This window comes from Taudactylus pleione, unplaced genomic scaffold (assembly GCF_031769625.1).
Source record: "Taudactylus pleione unplaced genomic scaffold, aTauple2 ptg000896l, whole genome shotgun sequence".
In the NCBI taxonomy this organism is placed as follows: domain Eukaryota; kingdom Metazoa; phylum Chordata; class Amphibia; order Anura; family Myobatrachidae; genus Taudactylus; species Taudactylus pleione.
In genome coordinates this window covers 222,112-239,532 of record NW_028285297.1, presented here as the reverse complement: position 1 = coordinate 239,532, position 17,421 = coordinate 222,112, and the positions used below count along the sequence as shown (strand labels likewise).

Here is a 17,421-nt window from a genome sequence, read left to right as displayed (position 1 = left end):
ACTTCAACACGCATAGACGGCGAAGTTTACGTTTCATATTGAATACCCCTGTAAGAGGGGAATTCAATTAGATGTGAAAAGTTAATGTCTGCTACTACTTTTCATTTTTCACCCCAAAATTTAGGTAATTATTGGCCAAATTAAGTTAATTACAAAATTATTTTTGCCTAATTGATCATTAGGGAGGGGGGTGTTCAAAGGGTTCTGAACCGTCCCCACATTTTTAGCCCAAAATAGGGGCTTTGCATATTTTTTTCACCTGCTTTGAGATGGTGAAAACAGTTTGCCGATATTTCCCTATGGAGAATTCACACGTGCGAAAACTACATTTATTGAATTGCACGAAATGCATTTTTGTGCAAATGATTTGCACAAGTGAAAGCTTTTCGCGGTTAATTGAATCCGGCCCATAAGGGTTTATGTATCAAGCAGTGAAAAGCGTGAAGTTGCCAATAGCAACCAATCGGCTCCTACCTGTTATTTTATAGACTGTACTTGATAAATGCTACTTCAAAGCTGACTACTCACCTATGATAGGAATTTAGCTTGGTGGGCGAGTTACTCCTCGGGACTTGTAGGCACCAGATATGATATTGCATATTTTTTAGATAATAGAAATTCCATTACGATGATGTGTAAAAGGGAACGTGGGGACAATCCTTGGTACCACCAATATTGGTGGGAATGGAGCGATTGGCTGAAGTGTTAATGAACCAGCTACTAGAATAAGTTACAGATGCCGGGAATGTGTACAATATTCCCGCTTGGTTTCTCCACACGTTTAGCTGCAATTTAAATGTTGTCTACCAAGGTTCAGATGCCTACAACCTAAAAAATCCACCTGCCATTCCTCCTCCTCCTTCTTCTTCCTGAGATGGTCACTGCAGATAAGTCTACCACAGGTCCCCACTGGCTATATCATTATTCCTTCCTTCTTCTTCTTCTTCTGCCTGAGATGGTCACTGCAGATAAGTGTACCACAGGTCCCCACTGGCTATATCATTATTCCTTCCTTCTTCTTCCTGAGATGGTCACTGCAGATAAGTCTAACACAGGTCCCCACTGGCTATATCATTATTCCTTCCTTCTTCCTGAGATGGTCACTGCAGATAAGTCTACCACAGGTCCCCACTGGGTTTATCATTATTCCTTCCTTCTTCTTCTTCATGACTGGATGATTTTTCTTTAACATTTCTGATCTTGAACCTGAATCATGCCAGCCGGGTACATTAATGCCTCTGCCCACCCGGACAGTGCAAGCTCAGTTGCAGAATATTTATTTTTAGAAATTTAAACCTCCTTTAGTTGATGATGGAGGTGACCCGCGGCCCTCTTACAGTTATAGATGCTATTTACCCAATGGTCTTCCGTTTGCCTAATTCCATTATTACACCGACCATTTCAGCTGTGAGATTCCCAACTAAAAACTTTCAGAGCACCAACCTTTAATTAATGTTTATTGAGTTAGTATTAATCCGGATTCATTGTATTGCCTCTACCACCCATTATATATATATATATATATATTGTGATAGGATCACTGGTAAAGTGGTCTGTGACAGGGACATTTATCCCAGATTCCTATCCTATGTGTTTAAAATCCCCAGGAGAAAGTCTGCAGTGTAGCAGGCTTGAGTTTCGGCTTTTTGAAAAGCCGGTTTGGGACCTGGGGGTTGTGGGTGAGAGGAGAGGGAGGGCTCCACCCACGGCCACTCCAGGTTTTGGTTCTCGCAGCCTGGTAACAGGCTTGTTAGGGTTTCCACCTGAGAGTGGCCAATATAAGCCTAGTTTGGATAAGGCTGAGTGTCTCACCTGGGAGAGCAGGCAGGGAGTTTGCTCAGAGACACTTGGATACCTAACTGTGAGTGTTGTGCTGTGCTTTTGTTGCTGGTGAGGGCATTAGGCCCTGCCAGGTTCTGGTAGTGAGGGAACTACCTGTGAAGTTAGTGACAGGGCTAGGATTTATGTTTATGTTTTCTTTGTGTTATTTCTGACATTGTACAATAAAGACTGGGGCCGACCAGCTTGTACTTGCATCCAGACTGGTGTACTGTTTCCCGGCTGCTGTGTGTGTGTAAGGAAGGAGTCCTCTACCCAGGAGAGGGACCTCCTAATCTGACTGTGTCACAATATATATATATGTATATATATATATATATATATATATATATATTGCATTCACTCTGCCATAATGGTGTAACCAAACTCGGTGGAGCGTATATCACCGCTTAGGGGGGAATCCAATTAGATGCGATAACCCGTTTTCTCTCGTTAACCTGCGGTGACGTGGTACAATTTTCGTGAGATAACGTTTCTCCCTATCCTATTACATGATTTCCATGAAAACGAGAGAATTTTTTCTCCAATTTCCCTTTTCGGGAGAAAACTATTCTCCATAGTAAATCACTGACTTTTCGCGTAAAAGCTATCCAATTACAGTGAGATTTTCCGCGGGTTTGGGCTGGCTTTTTTGGTGTCGTGGTGAAAAGTACAATCTAGTTTCAGGAATCTTGTCTATCAACATATTTTTGGTCTCTCTATGTAATAGTAATTCTGAACATGTAATTTTTTTCTCCATCTCCGCTGCTCTCCTCTCTGCTGTCTCTGCTTTCCTCAATCCAAATGCTGCTCCACCAGTCTCTCCAAGCTGCACACTGGTCAAAATGGTGCCCGGACTATGTCCCAGTAACTCTTAAATAGTAACGGCAGGAAAGTGATAAGTTCCCATTCGCACAATTGGTGTATATTTGGGAGATTTTTCCAGAAACTTGCTTGCAATTGGATACCGCGAAAACATCACAACTGAAAGTTGTTTTCGCGCAATGGCTGAAAGAATGAAAATATTGGGAAAATAGGGAAAATATTGCATCTAGTTGGATACCCGCCATATACAATTAGTGCTGTTTGGAGAAAAGTTTTCACCGATTTGGACTTTTCGCCTGTTTTCAACTTATCTCCGTATTCAATTCCAGGAGTTTTCGCCTATGCGTAAAAAAAAAAAACAGGCGAAAAGTTCTCTCTATGTACAGGCAGGCGAATTGGAAGTGCAAAATCTGTATTTTGGGGTGCAAATGTGGGGATTTGGTCCAGAACCCTTCGGACACCCCCCCCTAATGACTAATCAGTCCAAAAAACGAAAAAAAATTTGAGAAGACCCCAAAAATGACATGGCGAAAATTTAAAAAGTGTTGGAAAATACATAAAAAGTGGGGGGCCTGGTACTTTGGGGGGCTATATGGATGTGACAGGTGTCTTTGGGATTGCACGAGGCTGCAGCCGGTGTATTTTTAAGATTTTTTTTTTTTTAAATCTTCACTTTAGAGATATCAAAATATGCTAGTACCCATTTACATGTACCCCAAATTTTACCTCGGTGCTTATGTTTCCCAAAATAAATTCATTTCTGTCATTTACCAGCACTTCTGCATATAAGAGCCAATTCTGACACTTTAAGAACACAAAACACATTTATTAGGGCTATTAGGAGACTTCTGTATTGATTTCTAATGTTAGTGCAGATTTTTCTGGGGTACAGACTGATTTCCCCCAAATCTTACGGATTTTTCGCCAGTTTCGCCTTTTCTAGTCTTTTGGAATTGAATACGGAGAGAAACGGGAGCGTGCATGGAAAAAAGTATTGCCTAAAAACACGTGAAGGCGGCAAAAACATTGCGGCACGGCTTTTCGCGGCTAATTGAATACGGGCCGTAAGCTGGGTACACACGTAAAGATTTTCTATCCAACCATCCAACTAGTTGATTGGCTGGAATGAAAATCTGGTAAGATATGGGAATAAATGACAATCAGCAATTTGCTCCCAAACGCCGGAAAATGGACAAAAACTGTTGTTTGAACAAATTGTTTAGATCAAACATTTAACAAACTTGTCTGATGAACATTTTCCTCTGTTTTCTGGCATTTAGGAGCAAATTGCTGATCATCAGTTACTCCCATACGTTACCAGATTTTCATTCCAACCAATCACCTAGCTGGCTGGTTGGACAGATAATCTTTACGTGTGTACGCAGCATTAGTCTGATGTCGGGTAAGTACACCTGGGACATTTGCAGCATAACAGGGGGGAGGATTCCAATTGGAATCTCCTCCCATAAAAAAAGTATTCTGTGATTTCCGTCCGTGACCGGGATAAAGTGCTGAGACCTTCTTTACAACTCACAACAGATTTCAGTAATACTCTGTCCCCCTTGCTGGGAAAGCTCCTGGCAAATCTTAAGTTTTTGAACCTTCTTTGGGGATCTTTACATTACGAATCGGCCACAAGTCTTTTTCATTGTTTTTAACTAGAAGGTGATATGAGGTGTCAGATCTGGTCAATCAGAGCCGATTAGACCTGGAAGTATAAAGTGGCAAAGAGATGACATCACCGCATAGATTGTAACCTTAGTAGTGTGACCAAGATGGCTGCCTCGACTGGCATGTCCATGGGTGGGATGAAAAATACTACAGAGCATCTTCAGTAACATTGATATTATCCCCCCCCCCCCCTTCCCCAGGTGCCGATGTTACAGTCACAGACCGCGAGCTAGCGATGGAATTTCTCCAAACAAATGTTGAAGAAAATCTTCCCGACGAACTTCGCCACAAAATGTCTGTAAAACCACTGACCTGGGGCACAGGACTCGCCGACTTCTCCCCGTACGATGTGATCGTCGGAGCAGATATCATTTATCTAGAGGAAACATTCCACCACCTCTTAGAGACTATTCTGCACCTGAGTTCGGAGCGCTCGGTTATCTTGTTGGCGTGCAGGCTCCGATACCAGCGCGACAGCGACTTCTTGGACATGATGAGGAAACAGTTTACTGTGGTCCAGGTCCATTATGACAGCGGTGTTGATGTGCACATATACAAAGCTCAGAAGAAAGAGCAAGGAAAAGAGCTTTAAAATAATGTTTTATCATTTTCGTTCCGGCTTTGGCGCACGCGGTATTACCAGATCTCTTGTAGGACTTCTCATTTTGCAGCAGGAACCAGCCTTGTTTTGCCTTTGAAAAACACAGCCTTAAATCCTGCGGCAAAAAAAAAGATCTGCACTTTTGCCAAACTGGAACCACATTGGCCCCGATAGGCTGAATAAATTACCGTGTCGCCAGAAGGATTTGCAGCAGCGTCACGGAATATCGGCTTGCAGCCTATAGAGGTGCTAGCAGCGTTCGGCATACCGTGATTGCGAGTTGCTGGCAGTTATCCGCTGCTAATTGAATTGTACTCCTAACTGTTTACTCTTTTGGGTCCGACTTTATACTGTATTATTACGGTACACTTTCTGCTGTGGCACAAGCTGTGAGCAATATTGGTCTAAACGCAAACATATAAAGGATTTTATACAAAAAATAAATACATTTTCAAAGACAAAAGTAAAATTGTGACGTTCAAATTTGTTCCATCTCGTTTTTCACCTGTTTACACTGGGACAGCTCTACATGTGATATATAAACACTGACAAGATCCTATAACAAATTATACCTGTTCCTATCAAAATAGTATTCAGTGTTCTACTACCCATTTAATGAAATATATATAATGATCGTCAGAGAGAGATAATCTATATCACAAAGGGGGTCACACTTTTCTACAGTTGTATGACGGATTTCATGTATGTAATAGCTTTTTACTAATTTCGGTACAAATCAAAAAATTACAATAACCGGTTGAAGAGACACCACACTACGCTACAGGTAATGGAATAAACCCTCCACTATTCTAAATGCATATTTGTAAAAATAGATTTGTGACTTAATGTGTGTTAAAAAAAAAAAAAAAAGATGAATTTCCGCACATAGCATTTATATCAATTATTTCTGAGCTAAAGCAAATGTCAGTAACGGGGGGAAAGAGCTTCTATTAAACATGAATATATTATAGACCCCGATTTTTAACAAGAATTGTTATAGTAACACGAATCGTGCAACAGTTTCACCAGCGCCGAGCCGCAAACTGTCAGACTAGAAGGGAGCGTAATGTAAAGCAGAACTGTTCTCTTTCATCAGGAGCCTATGGCGAGAGTAGGGGCGGATTGGGCCACTGGGATATTGGGACAGATCCCGCTGGGCCGCCTCAGATGTGCTCCGCCCTCTCTGGGCCGGGTGGGGGGACTGGCCGGCGGCCGCTATTACTATTTCTACTTCAGGGTCCATAGGGTATCCACAGGATACCTTGGGGTATAGGTGATGACGTCAGGCATCGGGCACCATAGAGTTAAAGCTTTCAGCCTCCCAGGATGCACTAGGGTCCCCCTCCTATACCCCGCCCCCGAGCCAAGGCATCTCAGTTTAGTTTGGTGCCTGGCCGGAGTCGGATGCACCTGTTAGAGGGGGGCTTAGAAGAGCCCCTGAAGCTTTCTACAATGCAGCTGTGGCTGCACATCTGTAAGTACAGCATGGACAGTCAGTGCTGACGTCCATGCTGTCTTCCCTACACCCCCGCCGGTACCAGAACGCCGGTACCGATCCGGGGATGCTGGTAAGCGTCTGGGGTCACAGCTAGCGGTGACCCCAGATGTTTTGGGACCATGGCCGGATCTAAGGGGGAACAGCAAGGTAAGCAGCGGGGCCCCCCGCTGGGACCCTGCTGAACATGGTCCACAGTCCCCAGGCAGGGGGCTCCCTGGGGACTGGCTGCAGCGTGGAGCCAGGTACTAACCTGCGCTTCCACTACCCCCCTGGGACAGCAGGACCGCGGCTGAGCGGCAGCGCTGCGGCGTCCCAGGGGTTAAATGCATGCCAGGGGAGCGCGCCTGATAGTGCAGGAATTAATTTTCTTTGCATTGTATGTGACTGTGCTAGCGTCTGCTGCCTGTACTTTCATTTTCTACTGTCAGCTTTTTCACTGTCCCTGATCTTTTTCTGCTAAAGCCCTTGTGGTGCGGTGCTTGCAGGGTGGTTCTCCCACTATACTAACAATTATCAGTGAGAGGGGTCACATACTTACCATCATGTCTGAAAGTGACTTTCCTCTCAAGCTTCGGTGTACTACATGTAAGGTAACAATAGCGGAGGGTAGCGCAGAGGGGCTATGTCGGCAGTGTTATTTATTGGCGCGGCCAATTACTGTCACGGCCCCGGTACAGGAGCCGCCCTGGGCTTGTTTCGCCAAAGCATTTACAACCCTGGTGGGCCAGTTAGCTCCGCAGCCTGCGCTTTCACAGATGGGATTGTCACAGCAGTCAGTGGTGTTGTCACCCATGCAGGTTTTCCCGAGACAATTGATGGTACCCCACAGTCTCCCTAATACCCCTCCCCAAGTCTCTCAGGAGCCTGCGTGGGTTAATTCGCTGACCAGTTCTGTACAGGACTTGTCAGACGTGTTACAAGGGGAGTCTGTGTTGCGGCCACATAAGCGGCCGGTGGCGTCTCTGTCTGCTCCTTATGAGGATGACGACGTGACGTCTGATAATGGGGAGATTCTGGATCTTTCGGACCAGGAACCTCTCCGTACTAAGGAGGCAGACGCTAGGTCCAAGGTGTATATTCCTGGACTTATTCGGGCAGTTTGCAAAGTTTTAGTGATTGAGGATGAAGATCCTCCGGGGTCCAAGTCTAAATATGCCTTTTTTAAGGATATTAAGGGTGACGCCACAGTGTTTCCTCTTTCGGGTCAGTTAGTGGACCATTTAGAGGAGGCATGGAAACAGCCTGGCAAACGGTATCAGCCTCAGAGGCGCTTGGCGGTGGCTTATCCATTTGCGGATAATTATTTTTCTAAGTTGGAGTCACCTCCACAAGTGGATTCTCATGTGACACGCCTGGTCCGTAGTGCTACGTTGCCCATGCCCTCCATGTCTTCCTTGAAGGATGCTACGGACCGTAAGGTAGAGATCTGCCTAAAGTCCGTTTATTCCCTTGCGGGGGACAGCTAGGCCGGCTATGGCCATTTGTTGGATAGCCAGAGCTATGGAGCGCTGGGCTGATACTTTGGAGGCCTCTCTCAATTCCGACTGTTCGGCTGAACAGACCGAGTTGATAGGCAATATCCGGGATTCGGCCACTTATATCAATGAAGCGGCCTTGGATGTCAGTACCCTGGTGTCTCGGATTTCTTCGGCTGCGGAAGCTGCTCGACACACCTTATGGTTGCGATCTTGGAAGACGGACGCTGATTCCAAGAAGGGCTTGGAAGCTTTGCCGTTTAATGGAGAAGTCCTATTTGGTCTGGACAAAATCGTAGCCACACTGGCGGCAGCCAAATCGGCATGTCTTCCGTCTGCTGCCGTCCCTTCCAGTTCTGGTAGGTCGTCCTTTCGGCCTGACAGGGCCCAGGGTAGGCCTAAGACTCAGGGGGTCATTCAGACCCGGTCGTTAGCGCCGATGCGCTTGGACCGGGTCGATGGCCCCCCACAGAGCACGCGCACGACGGCGCCGGCATGCGCATGCGTGAGACCCGCTACGACCGACAGCGCCTGTCGTAGCGGGTCTCGATCCAAAGGGGGCGAGCTGTCGATGTTGATTGACAGCTCGCCCCGTTTGGAAGGCGGGCCGGGGGGGTGGCAGCCCAAACGGGGGCGTTCCCATGGCGGCCCCACTGACATCACTAGTGATGTCAGTGGAGAGCTTCCGGCTCAGACAGAGCCAGAAGCTCTCCGGGGTCTACGACAAGGGAGACCCTACCCTAGGTCTCGTCGTAAGCCCCGATGCCCACAGCCTTACCACCGCAAAGGAGGACGTCTTGAAAATTCAAGACGTCCTCCCCTCATTCAGACCGACCGCACGCTCTGTGCGACAGGCTCTAAATGAGGTCCTCAGTCCTTTCCCAGACAGGCTGGCCCCAAAAAATCGGCCAAGCCCCGGAAACAGGCCTGGAGTACCAGACGTCCGGCCCCTAAGCCGGATGACAAGCCTGCGGCCTGACGGTCCGGGCCTCCCTTTGGGGGATCCCAAAGTGGGAGGCCGTCTGCTGCAGTTCGCCCAGTGTTGGTCGGTTACCACGACAGACACTTGGGTTCACGAGGTGGTTTCTCACGGGTATGCCCTCTCCTTTCGGCACAGGCCCCGTCCTGATTCTTCACCACGGGTCTTCCATCAGACCGGAACAAAGCAGTGGAACTGCGGAAAGTCTTGCACACTATGCTCCAGGCTGGAGTTATAGTGCCTCTTCCATTCTCCCAGAGGGGCCAGGGTTTCTATTCCAATCTGTTTTTGGTGCAGAAACCCAATGGGTCGTATCGTCCGATCCTCAACCTCAAAGCACTCAACAAGTCTTTGTGGGTGCCGAGGTTTCGGATGGAGACCCTACGGTCCATCATTCTGGCGCTGGAACCATGGTGTCGTTGGACATACAGGACGCTTACCTGCATGTCCCTATTCTTTTACGCCATCAACAGTTTCTCAGGTTTGCAATCCGCAACGACCACTTTCAGTTCCGGGCGTTACCTTTTGGGCTGGCGACAGCACCACGTGTATTCACCAAGGTGATGGCAGTTATGGCGGCTTCTCTGTTACCGTACTTGGACGACCTTCTGTTGGTGGCAGGATCTCCAGAGCTCCTTCTACGTCATTTGGACCTGACCATTGCGGTACTGCAATGGCACGGCTGGTTGATAATCTGGCAGAAGTCCACCCTGATCCCATCCCAGAGGATTCTGCACCTCGGAGCCTTATTGGACTCCGGACAGCAAAGGATCTTTGTGATGGGGGGAAAAGATCTCGGACCTGCAGTCGAGGGTGCGCAGTTGTCTGCAGAGTCGCCGTGTGTCTCTACACTCGGCGATGAGGTTACTGGGCTCCATGGTCTCAGTATTCGACATGGTGGAATATGCCCAGTTTCACTCCAGACCTCTGCAGCAGTTGATCCTGTCCAAATGGAATGGACTGCCTCAGACTCTAAAATCACAGACAATGGTGCTCACTCCGGAGGTTCGCCTGTCTCTAACCTGGTGGTTGCAGACGACCCATCTCAACAAGGGTCGTCCATTCTGGGTGGCGAATTGGGTCCTGTTGACAACGGACGCCAGTCTTCGGGGCTGGGGAGCAGTCACGGGTCCACGCTTGTTCCAGGGCAGGTGGACTCAGGCGGAAACAGAGCTTCCAATAAACATCTTGGAACCGAGCGGTTTTCAATGCTCTCCAGCAGGCACATCGGGTTCTCCAAGGTCACCCAGTGCAGGTCCAGTCGGACAATGCTATCACCGTGGCCTACATAAATCGGCAAGGAGGAACCTGAAGTCGGGCAGCTCTCGTGGAGGTGTCCCGGATCCTGGTTTGGGCGGAGCACAATCGTCCGGCCATATCAGCAGTCTTCATCCCGGGAGTCCTAAAGTGGGAGGCGGACTTTCTCAGTCGCCAGGACGTTCATCCGGGGGAATGGTCTCTGCACCAGGACGTCTTTCAACTTCTGGTGGACAGGTGGGGTCTTCCAGAGATCGACCTCATGGCGTCACGGCACAACAACAAGTTGCCGGTGTACGGGTCTCACACAAGAGACGAAAAGGCGTCTCTGGTGGATGCTCTGTCCGTCCAGTGGACGTTCCGGTTTGCTTATCTGTTTCCTCTGGTTTCCCTTCTTCCACGGGTAATCCGGAAATTCAAACAGGAAGGAGGGACGCTCCTCTTGATAGCTCCCGCGTGGCCCCAGAGGCACTGGTTCTCAGACCTCCAGGGACTGTCCGTGGACATTCCTCTGCGGTTGCCGTTACGACCGGACCTCCTGTCACAGGGTCCTTGTCTTCACCCGGACCTGACTCGGCTGTCTTTGACGGCGTGGCTGTTGAGACGGCCATGTTAAGGTCCAGGGGGTTTTCCAGCTCTGTAGTGCAAACAATGCTACGGGCTCGGAAACCATCCTCTGCAAGGATATACCATCGAGTGTGGCAAACGTTCTTCCAGTGGTGTCGACCGAGAGGTTATGCCCTTCGGGAGTTCCGTCTGTCTAGAGTGTTAGCCTTCCTGCAGGCGGGACTGGACCATGGGCTTCGCCTTGCGTCTCTGAAGGTGCAGGTGTCTGCCCTGTCCGTCTGGTTCCATCGTAGGATTGCTGCAATCCCTGATGTGCGCACCTTTATGCAAGGTGTTCTCAGAATTCAGCCACCTTTTGTTCCACCGGTGGCGCCTTGGGATTTAGCTGTGGTCCTGAGGGCTCTCCAGGGACCGCCGTTTGAACCACTGGGCTCAGTGGACCTCAAATGGCTGACAGCTAAAACAATTTTCCTTCTGGCCATTGCTTCGGCCAGACGTGTTTCTGACTTAGGGGCTTTCTCCTGTAGACCCCCTTTTCTGATTTTTCATAGGAACAGGGTGGTGCTGCGCACTCGTCCTGGTTTCCTTCCTAAAGTTGTCTCAAGTTTTCACATCAACGAGGAAATCGTTGTGCCGGTTTTTAACTCACCTGATCTTTCAGTGGGTGAGGCCACTTTGGACGTTGTACGGGCCTTGAGGATTTATGTTGACCGCACTTCTTCGTTTAGGAAGTCGGACGCCTTGTTTGTCCTCTATGGCTTCCGTAAAAAGCGTTGGCCTGCTTCAAAGCAGACTTTGGCAGGCTGGATTCGTATGGCCATTTCAGAAGTTCATGAAGGCCTTCCGGTTCCTTCCTCTGTGAGGGCTCATTCCACTAGGTCTGTGGGTCCTTCGTGGGCTGCTCGATGTGGTGCCTCTGCAGTCAAGATCTGCAAGGCTGCGACGTGGTCCTCGGTCCATACCTTTGTGAGGTATCACGCGTTTGACACCTTTGCCTCTCAGGATGCTTCCTTCGGGCGGCGGATTCTCCTTTCAGCACAGGAGCATCCCCACCCTTAAAGGATACTGCTTTGGGACATCCCCAAGGTATCCTGTGGATACCCTATGAAGGGCAGTTTCTAGCCAATCTGGCTCCCAGTGCGAGAATTCAAAATGCGCCCCCCCCACCTCCCATTATAATATTTACTTCTCTGAGCCATGTAATCAGTGACATTACTAATAATGAAATCATATTTTAAGTGCAGCCCACTGAGGTGTGGAAAGGGGATTGCTGCGTGCGGCGAAGCCGCGTGCACCTGGAAAGGGGGTGTGGCAAACTAGGAGAGGGCGTGTCCCCGTGATATTTCCCCAATTTGTCACTTTTGAGGGTTGGTCTCTCCAACTTCCTTTTTTACAGCCTCATGCTCCGTCTCTCCATCCTTTACAGCTTCCTGCCTCCTGCCCCGTCTCTCCAGCTTCCTGCCTCCTGCCCCGTCTCTCCAGCCTTTACAGCCTCCTGCCCCGTCTCTTCAGCCTTCACAGCCTCATGCCCCGTCTCTACAGCCTTTACAGCCTCATGCCCCATCTCTCCAGCCTTTACAGCCTCCTGCCCCGTCTCTCCAGCTTCCTGCCTCCTGCCCCGTCTCTCCAGCCTTTACAGCCTCCTGCCCCGTCTCTCCAGCCTTTACAGCCTCCTGCCCGTGTCTTTCAGCTTCAACTCCTCTTGTATCCCTCAGCCTACCCCGTGTGTCAATCAGACAGACCTCGTTCGACAATCAGCCAGACCTTTCCCTGCTGGTCAATCAGCCAGACCCCCACTGTGTCATTTAGCCAGACCTTCCCCCTTTTTGTCAATCAGCCAGACCCTCCCCCCATTTGTCAATCAGCCAGACCTTCCCCCCCCATTGTCAATTAGCCCAGCCAGACCCTCCCCCCATTTGTCAATCAGCCAGACCTTCCCCCCATTTGTCAATCAGCAAGACCCCCCCGTCATTCAGCCAGACCCTCCCCATTTTTCAACCAGCCAGACCCTCCCCCCTCCATTTGTCAATAAGCCAGACCCTCCCCCCCATTTGTCAATCAGCCAGACCTTCCCCCCCATTGTCAATTAGCCAGACCCTCCCCATTTGTCAATCAGCAAGACCCCCCCGTCATTCAGCCAGACCCTCCCCATTTTTCAACCAGCCAGACCCTCCCCCCTCCATTTGTCAATAAGCCAGACCCTCCCCCCCATTTGTCAATCAGCCAGACCCCTCCTGTTTCTCTTATCATGTGTCCGCAGCCACCAGCCCAGCGCACTTGCCTCCTTCCTGCTGCTGCTTGTTTCTCAGCGACGGCGTCTCCTTCTGCATTGCTGCGCCTGCTAGCTCCCAGCCCCGTCCTTTCCTCTGCGCAGAGCCAAGACTGAGCGCGCACTGTGATGTCATCACATCGCGCGAGGCCGGGGTAGGAGTAAAACTTAGATGCAGCAGGGGAGGCATGGCTCGGGAGGTTCTAACAAGTAGTATGTTAGACCTCCCGGCTTTTACTTACCAGACGTGCTGCAGCCTGGCTAATGAGTGGTCCGGTGCACCGCCAGACCACCCCTTAGTTTCGCCTATGGGTCAGGGCGGAGCGCCCCGTGCGATTGCACGGGTCGCCTGCCCCTAGAAACGGCCCTGACCCTATGGACCCTGAAGTAGAAAATATGAGATATGGTAAGACCTTACCTTTGTTATCTCTATTTCTACGAAGTTCATAGGGTTCCACAGGACTCCCGCCCTGTCGCACCTGTACTGCAGATGGGCTTTACTCTGGTCACCGGTTTTTCCGTCTCCCTCTGGTGAGAATGTGATTCTTGTGTGTATCCAGATCTTTTTTCTCTCTCTTCCTTCTCCTCCGGCCTATGGCTTGGTACGTAACTGAGATGCCTTGGCTCGGGGGCGGGGTATAGGAGGGGGACCCTAGTGCATCCTGGGAGGCTGAAAGCTTTAACTCTATGGTGCCCGATGCCTGACGTCATCACCTATACCCCAAGGTATCCTGTGGAACCCTATGGACTTCGTAGAAATAGAGATAACAAAGGTAAGGTCTTACCATATCTCATATTATCCTGGTGCCAGGCTGCCCCTGTATATGACAGCCAGCACAGACTCAGTGTCTTTTACTGGCTGTAGGAAAGGAGGAGAGGGCTGCAGGGAGAGCGGTGTGGCAGGTGTCTAAGCCCACCCACCACCCTCCGCAGCTTCTGCCACAAGCACAAGTTGGACTACCATTGACTGACATGGAGCTTTGATAATCTAGCGGTGGCCCCGCTCCCTTCATCTTTGCAAGACCCAGAGTACCAGCTTTTTTTTTTTTTTTCTGGTTTACATTTGGAAATAGCAATTTACTTGGGCACAGTTGATGGTGAATAATCGATAGTATCATTTCTCTCACTAGATATATACAGAAAAATTCAAATTGAATATCCCCGAGATCAGTGGTTCTCAAACTCGGTCCTCGGGACTCCACACACTTCACTATTTGTAGGTCTCCTGTCAGGTCCACAGGTGTATTAATTACTCACTGATACATTTTAAGAGATCCACAGGTGGAGCTAATTATTTCACTTGTGATTCTGTGAGATCTGGAAAACATGCACTGTTTGGGGACTGAGGGCCTGATTCAGAGCCGGACGCTATTTGCGCTCGCTCGTTCAGAAAAAGGGGCCGGCTATTTAAATTGAGCGCTCGCTCTTTGCGGTCTGTTGACGCCTCTATGTCTGAGCGAGCGAACGAAACATGCGCTCGCTATTTTGTAAAGACGCCCCCTGGCCGCTCGCATCCTACGTCATCTCCACTATTTATTAGATTAATCGAGTACATCGAAAAGCGTCTGAACTGCTCGCAGTGCTTGTGGTTGGATTTTCCTACCGCAATCATGCGAACAGTTCAGGCTAAGAGACAACCAAGTGACGTGGTCGATGACGCTGCTTTGTTAATTATGCACACCCTTAAAACGCCCGTTTTGACCGTTTGGCACGCCTGCGTTCGGATCACCACTCCCCGTTTTCAAGCACCTTCCCCTGTTACCACCCACAAACGCCTCATCCTGTCATTCAAATTAGCAGGCACTCGCTATTTTGCGAGTTAATGATTTCCGACCGCACTGACTGGTTGGCGCATGCGCAGATGTGCGAACATCGCTCGGAGCGAACGAGCGGCCGCTTATGAGCGGCTCTGAATCAGGCCCTGAGTTTGAGAACCTGTGCCCTAGATGTTTCAAAGGAAGACCACAGCAGATATCAGATGATATCTCCTGTAGTACTCAGTTTTCGACTGTGGATCCCACGGGGCGACCCGTGTGAGTACCTACACTTTGCCATTTGCCTTCCTGAAACTGTGTGATTTGGGGTGAGGAGACGGTGAGGGTGTGCAGCTGCTGGAACAGATTCCATATTGGAGTAGAAGTCATGTAAAATCTGCTTCATTTGGAAGTACTGTCTATATGGGCCTGTGGGCAATTATACACAGAAAGCAACAGTAACGCTCCTAAGAGCACCCTACCTACATGTTATCAAGTCTGTTTCATCTATTATCCATTGAAGACAAATGATAAGATTTGCTAAACTAATGTCCTTAATGTATCTTACAGGATATATAGAGTAGTGCGCTAACACAAATATTATGTATATTCAGTTAGGATCAGTACTCAGAGTTCTCCAATTGTTGCTATATTATGTAGGCTTTTTGCTATTGCTTCCCCCATTCAGATAGGGAATGGGGGAAGCATTCCCGGGCTGGTTCTCCATCTCAATCCGTCCATGAGCGAGAGGATTTCTTTGTATGTTCACTATTCCGTACTTTCTCCATAACAGCTTTTGAATGCAGCTTTTAAATAAATAGAATATATAATAACTTTAGTGACAGTGGAGACTGACTGAATGCATCTTCCCTGCAATAATGAATCCATCCTACAGATGTGTCCACATACATCTATCCTCCATGCACCACACATAACGCGGGAGGTCAGTGTGACTCTGTAGTGCCTAGCGTCTTCGTGCAAATTTTTACCTTCACATGCGTTTTATCGCATAGCGATGCGAATATTTGGCACAAGCAGCTAAATGCCAAGCAGCTTAATTAGCACATGCTGATTAAAATGATATGCGGCATGCCTATGTTCTATGTGCAACTGCGAGTGTATCTGCATGCGAAACGCTACGTTACATTGTTTCAGCCGTACACTGTAACGTGGCGCTTCACATGCAGTTATACCCGCCGTCGCTCACAGAACATAGGCACGCTGCATATCACTTTAATCAGCAGAAGCTGCTTGTGCCAACTATTTGCATCACTATGCGAAGAAGACGCATTTGAAGGTAAAAAGTCGCATGGAGGGATGTTCGGCGCTACAGAGTCACACCACAGCATGGCACAACTAGAAGGGCTGTTTAGCGCACAAGGAGGCTAGATGTATGTGGGCACATCTATATAGGGGAAGCTAAGATTTGTCCTGACAACTAAATTCATCTCATTTATGTGGCAACTTGAAAACTTTAAACTAAATTGTACCTTGAAATTAAAAGAACATTTTAAAAAATTTACTTCACAGGGAGATGAGGACGTATCGAAAACGCCACATAAAAATTTACAGCCAGGATCCTCCTTTGATCCAGTGTCTACCAACCCTTCAATAAAAATGGTATTTTGGTACTTACTCTGATTCCACAGGGGACACTGGAGGTGCTTACGTTGGGGTATAGAGGCATGGATAGCTGGAGCTGGCACTTTAACTAAGTTAGAAGTGTGAAGCTCCTCCCCCTCTATTCCCCACCAGCCCTCAGTTTAGAAAATGAAGACCATGAGGAGATGGAGAACAACAGGAAGAAATGAAGAGAACATCACACAACAAAACCATACAACATATGGAACAAACGAACTGGCAGGCTAAGAGCTCTGAGGTGGGCGTCCAGTGTCCCCTGTGGAATCAGAGAAAAGGATTTACCGGTAAGTACCAAAATCCCATTTTCGCTTTCATCCACTAGGGGACACTGGAAGTGCTTACGCTGGGGACGTCCCAAAGTTTTCCCAATGGGCGGGAGCGCTCTGAGGAGCCTGCAGAACAAGGTGGCCAAAACTTGATGCTGAAGCCGCCATGTATCAAATCCGTAATACTTCACAAACTTGTGAACGGATGACCAAGTGACTGCACGGCCCAATCTTCGAAGTGTAGGTACCCCTACTGGATATCCACGAAGCACCCACAGAGTGTGTGGAAGAGCCGAAATGGACAGAAGAGGCTGACGATTGGTGCTGACATAAGCCTGACGTCTGTTTGGATGCTGGCCAACCCCTTCGAACAGTATCCAAGAGGACAAGAGCGACTCAGACTTGCGGAGGAACGCCGTCCGAAAAACAAAGGCGAAGAGCTCGAACCACAACCAGGGTAGAAGAAACACCTGAGTCCTCCACCAAGAATAGGTTGGGTCATGTGGAAAGCCGACACTACCTTAGGAAGGAAAGTGGATGCCTTCCTGAGTTCCGCCCTTATCATGAAACACCAGGTAAGGAGGCTTATAGAGCCCCCAATGCCGATGCACTGAGCCAAAGTCAAAGCTAGGAGGAGGACCGCCTACCAAGACAAAATAAACTTACTATCCACCTCTTGAAGAGTTCCAAACATACAAGACTGAAGAAACAAAAATACCAAAATGTAGGTCCCAGGGAGCTATAGGTGGTACAAAAGGAGGCTGCACTCGCAAAACCCCCTGCAGAAAAGTCTGTACCTC

The 17,421-nt window shown here is 48.7% G+C and overlaps 1 protein-coding gene across 1 annotated transcript in view; it reads left to right on the top strand.

Annotated features, from left to right (window-relative positions):
- The window catches only part of METTL21A (methyltransferase 21A, HSPA lysine), a 48,148-nt gene extending 42,782 nt beyond the window's left edge, over positions 1-5,366 (top strand). The window contains exon 4 of the mRNA XM_088459099.1: positions 4,515-5,366. Within this exon, the coding sequence (XP_088315225.1) occupies positions 4,515-4,906 (392 nt within the window). The 3' untranslated portion in view covers positions 4,907-5,366. The remainder of the gene's footprint in view (positions 1-4,514) is intronic.
- Positions 5,367-17,421: the final 12,055 nt, after the last annotated feature.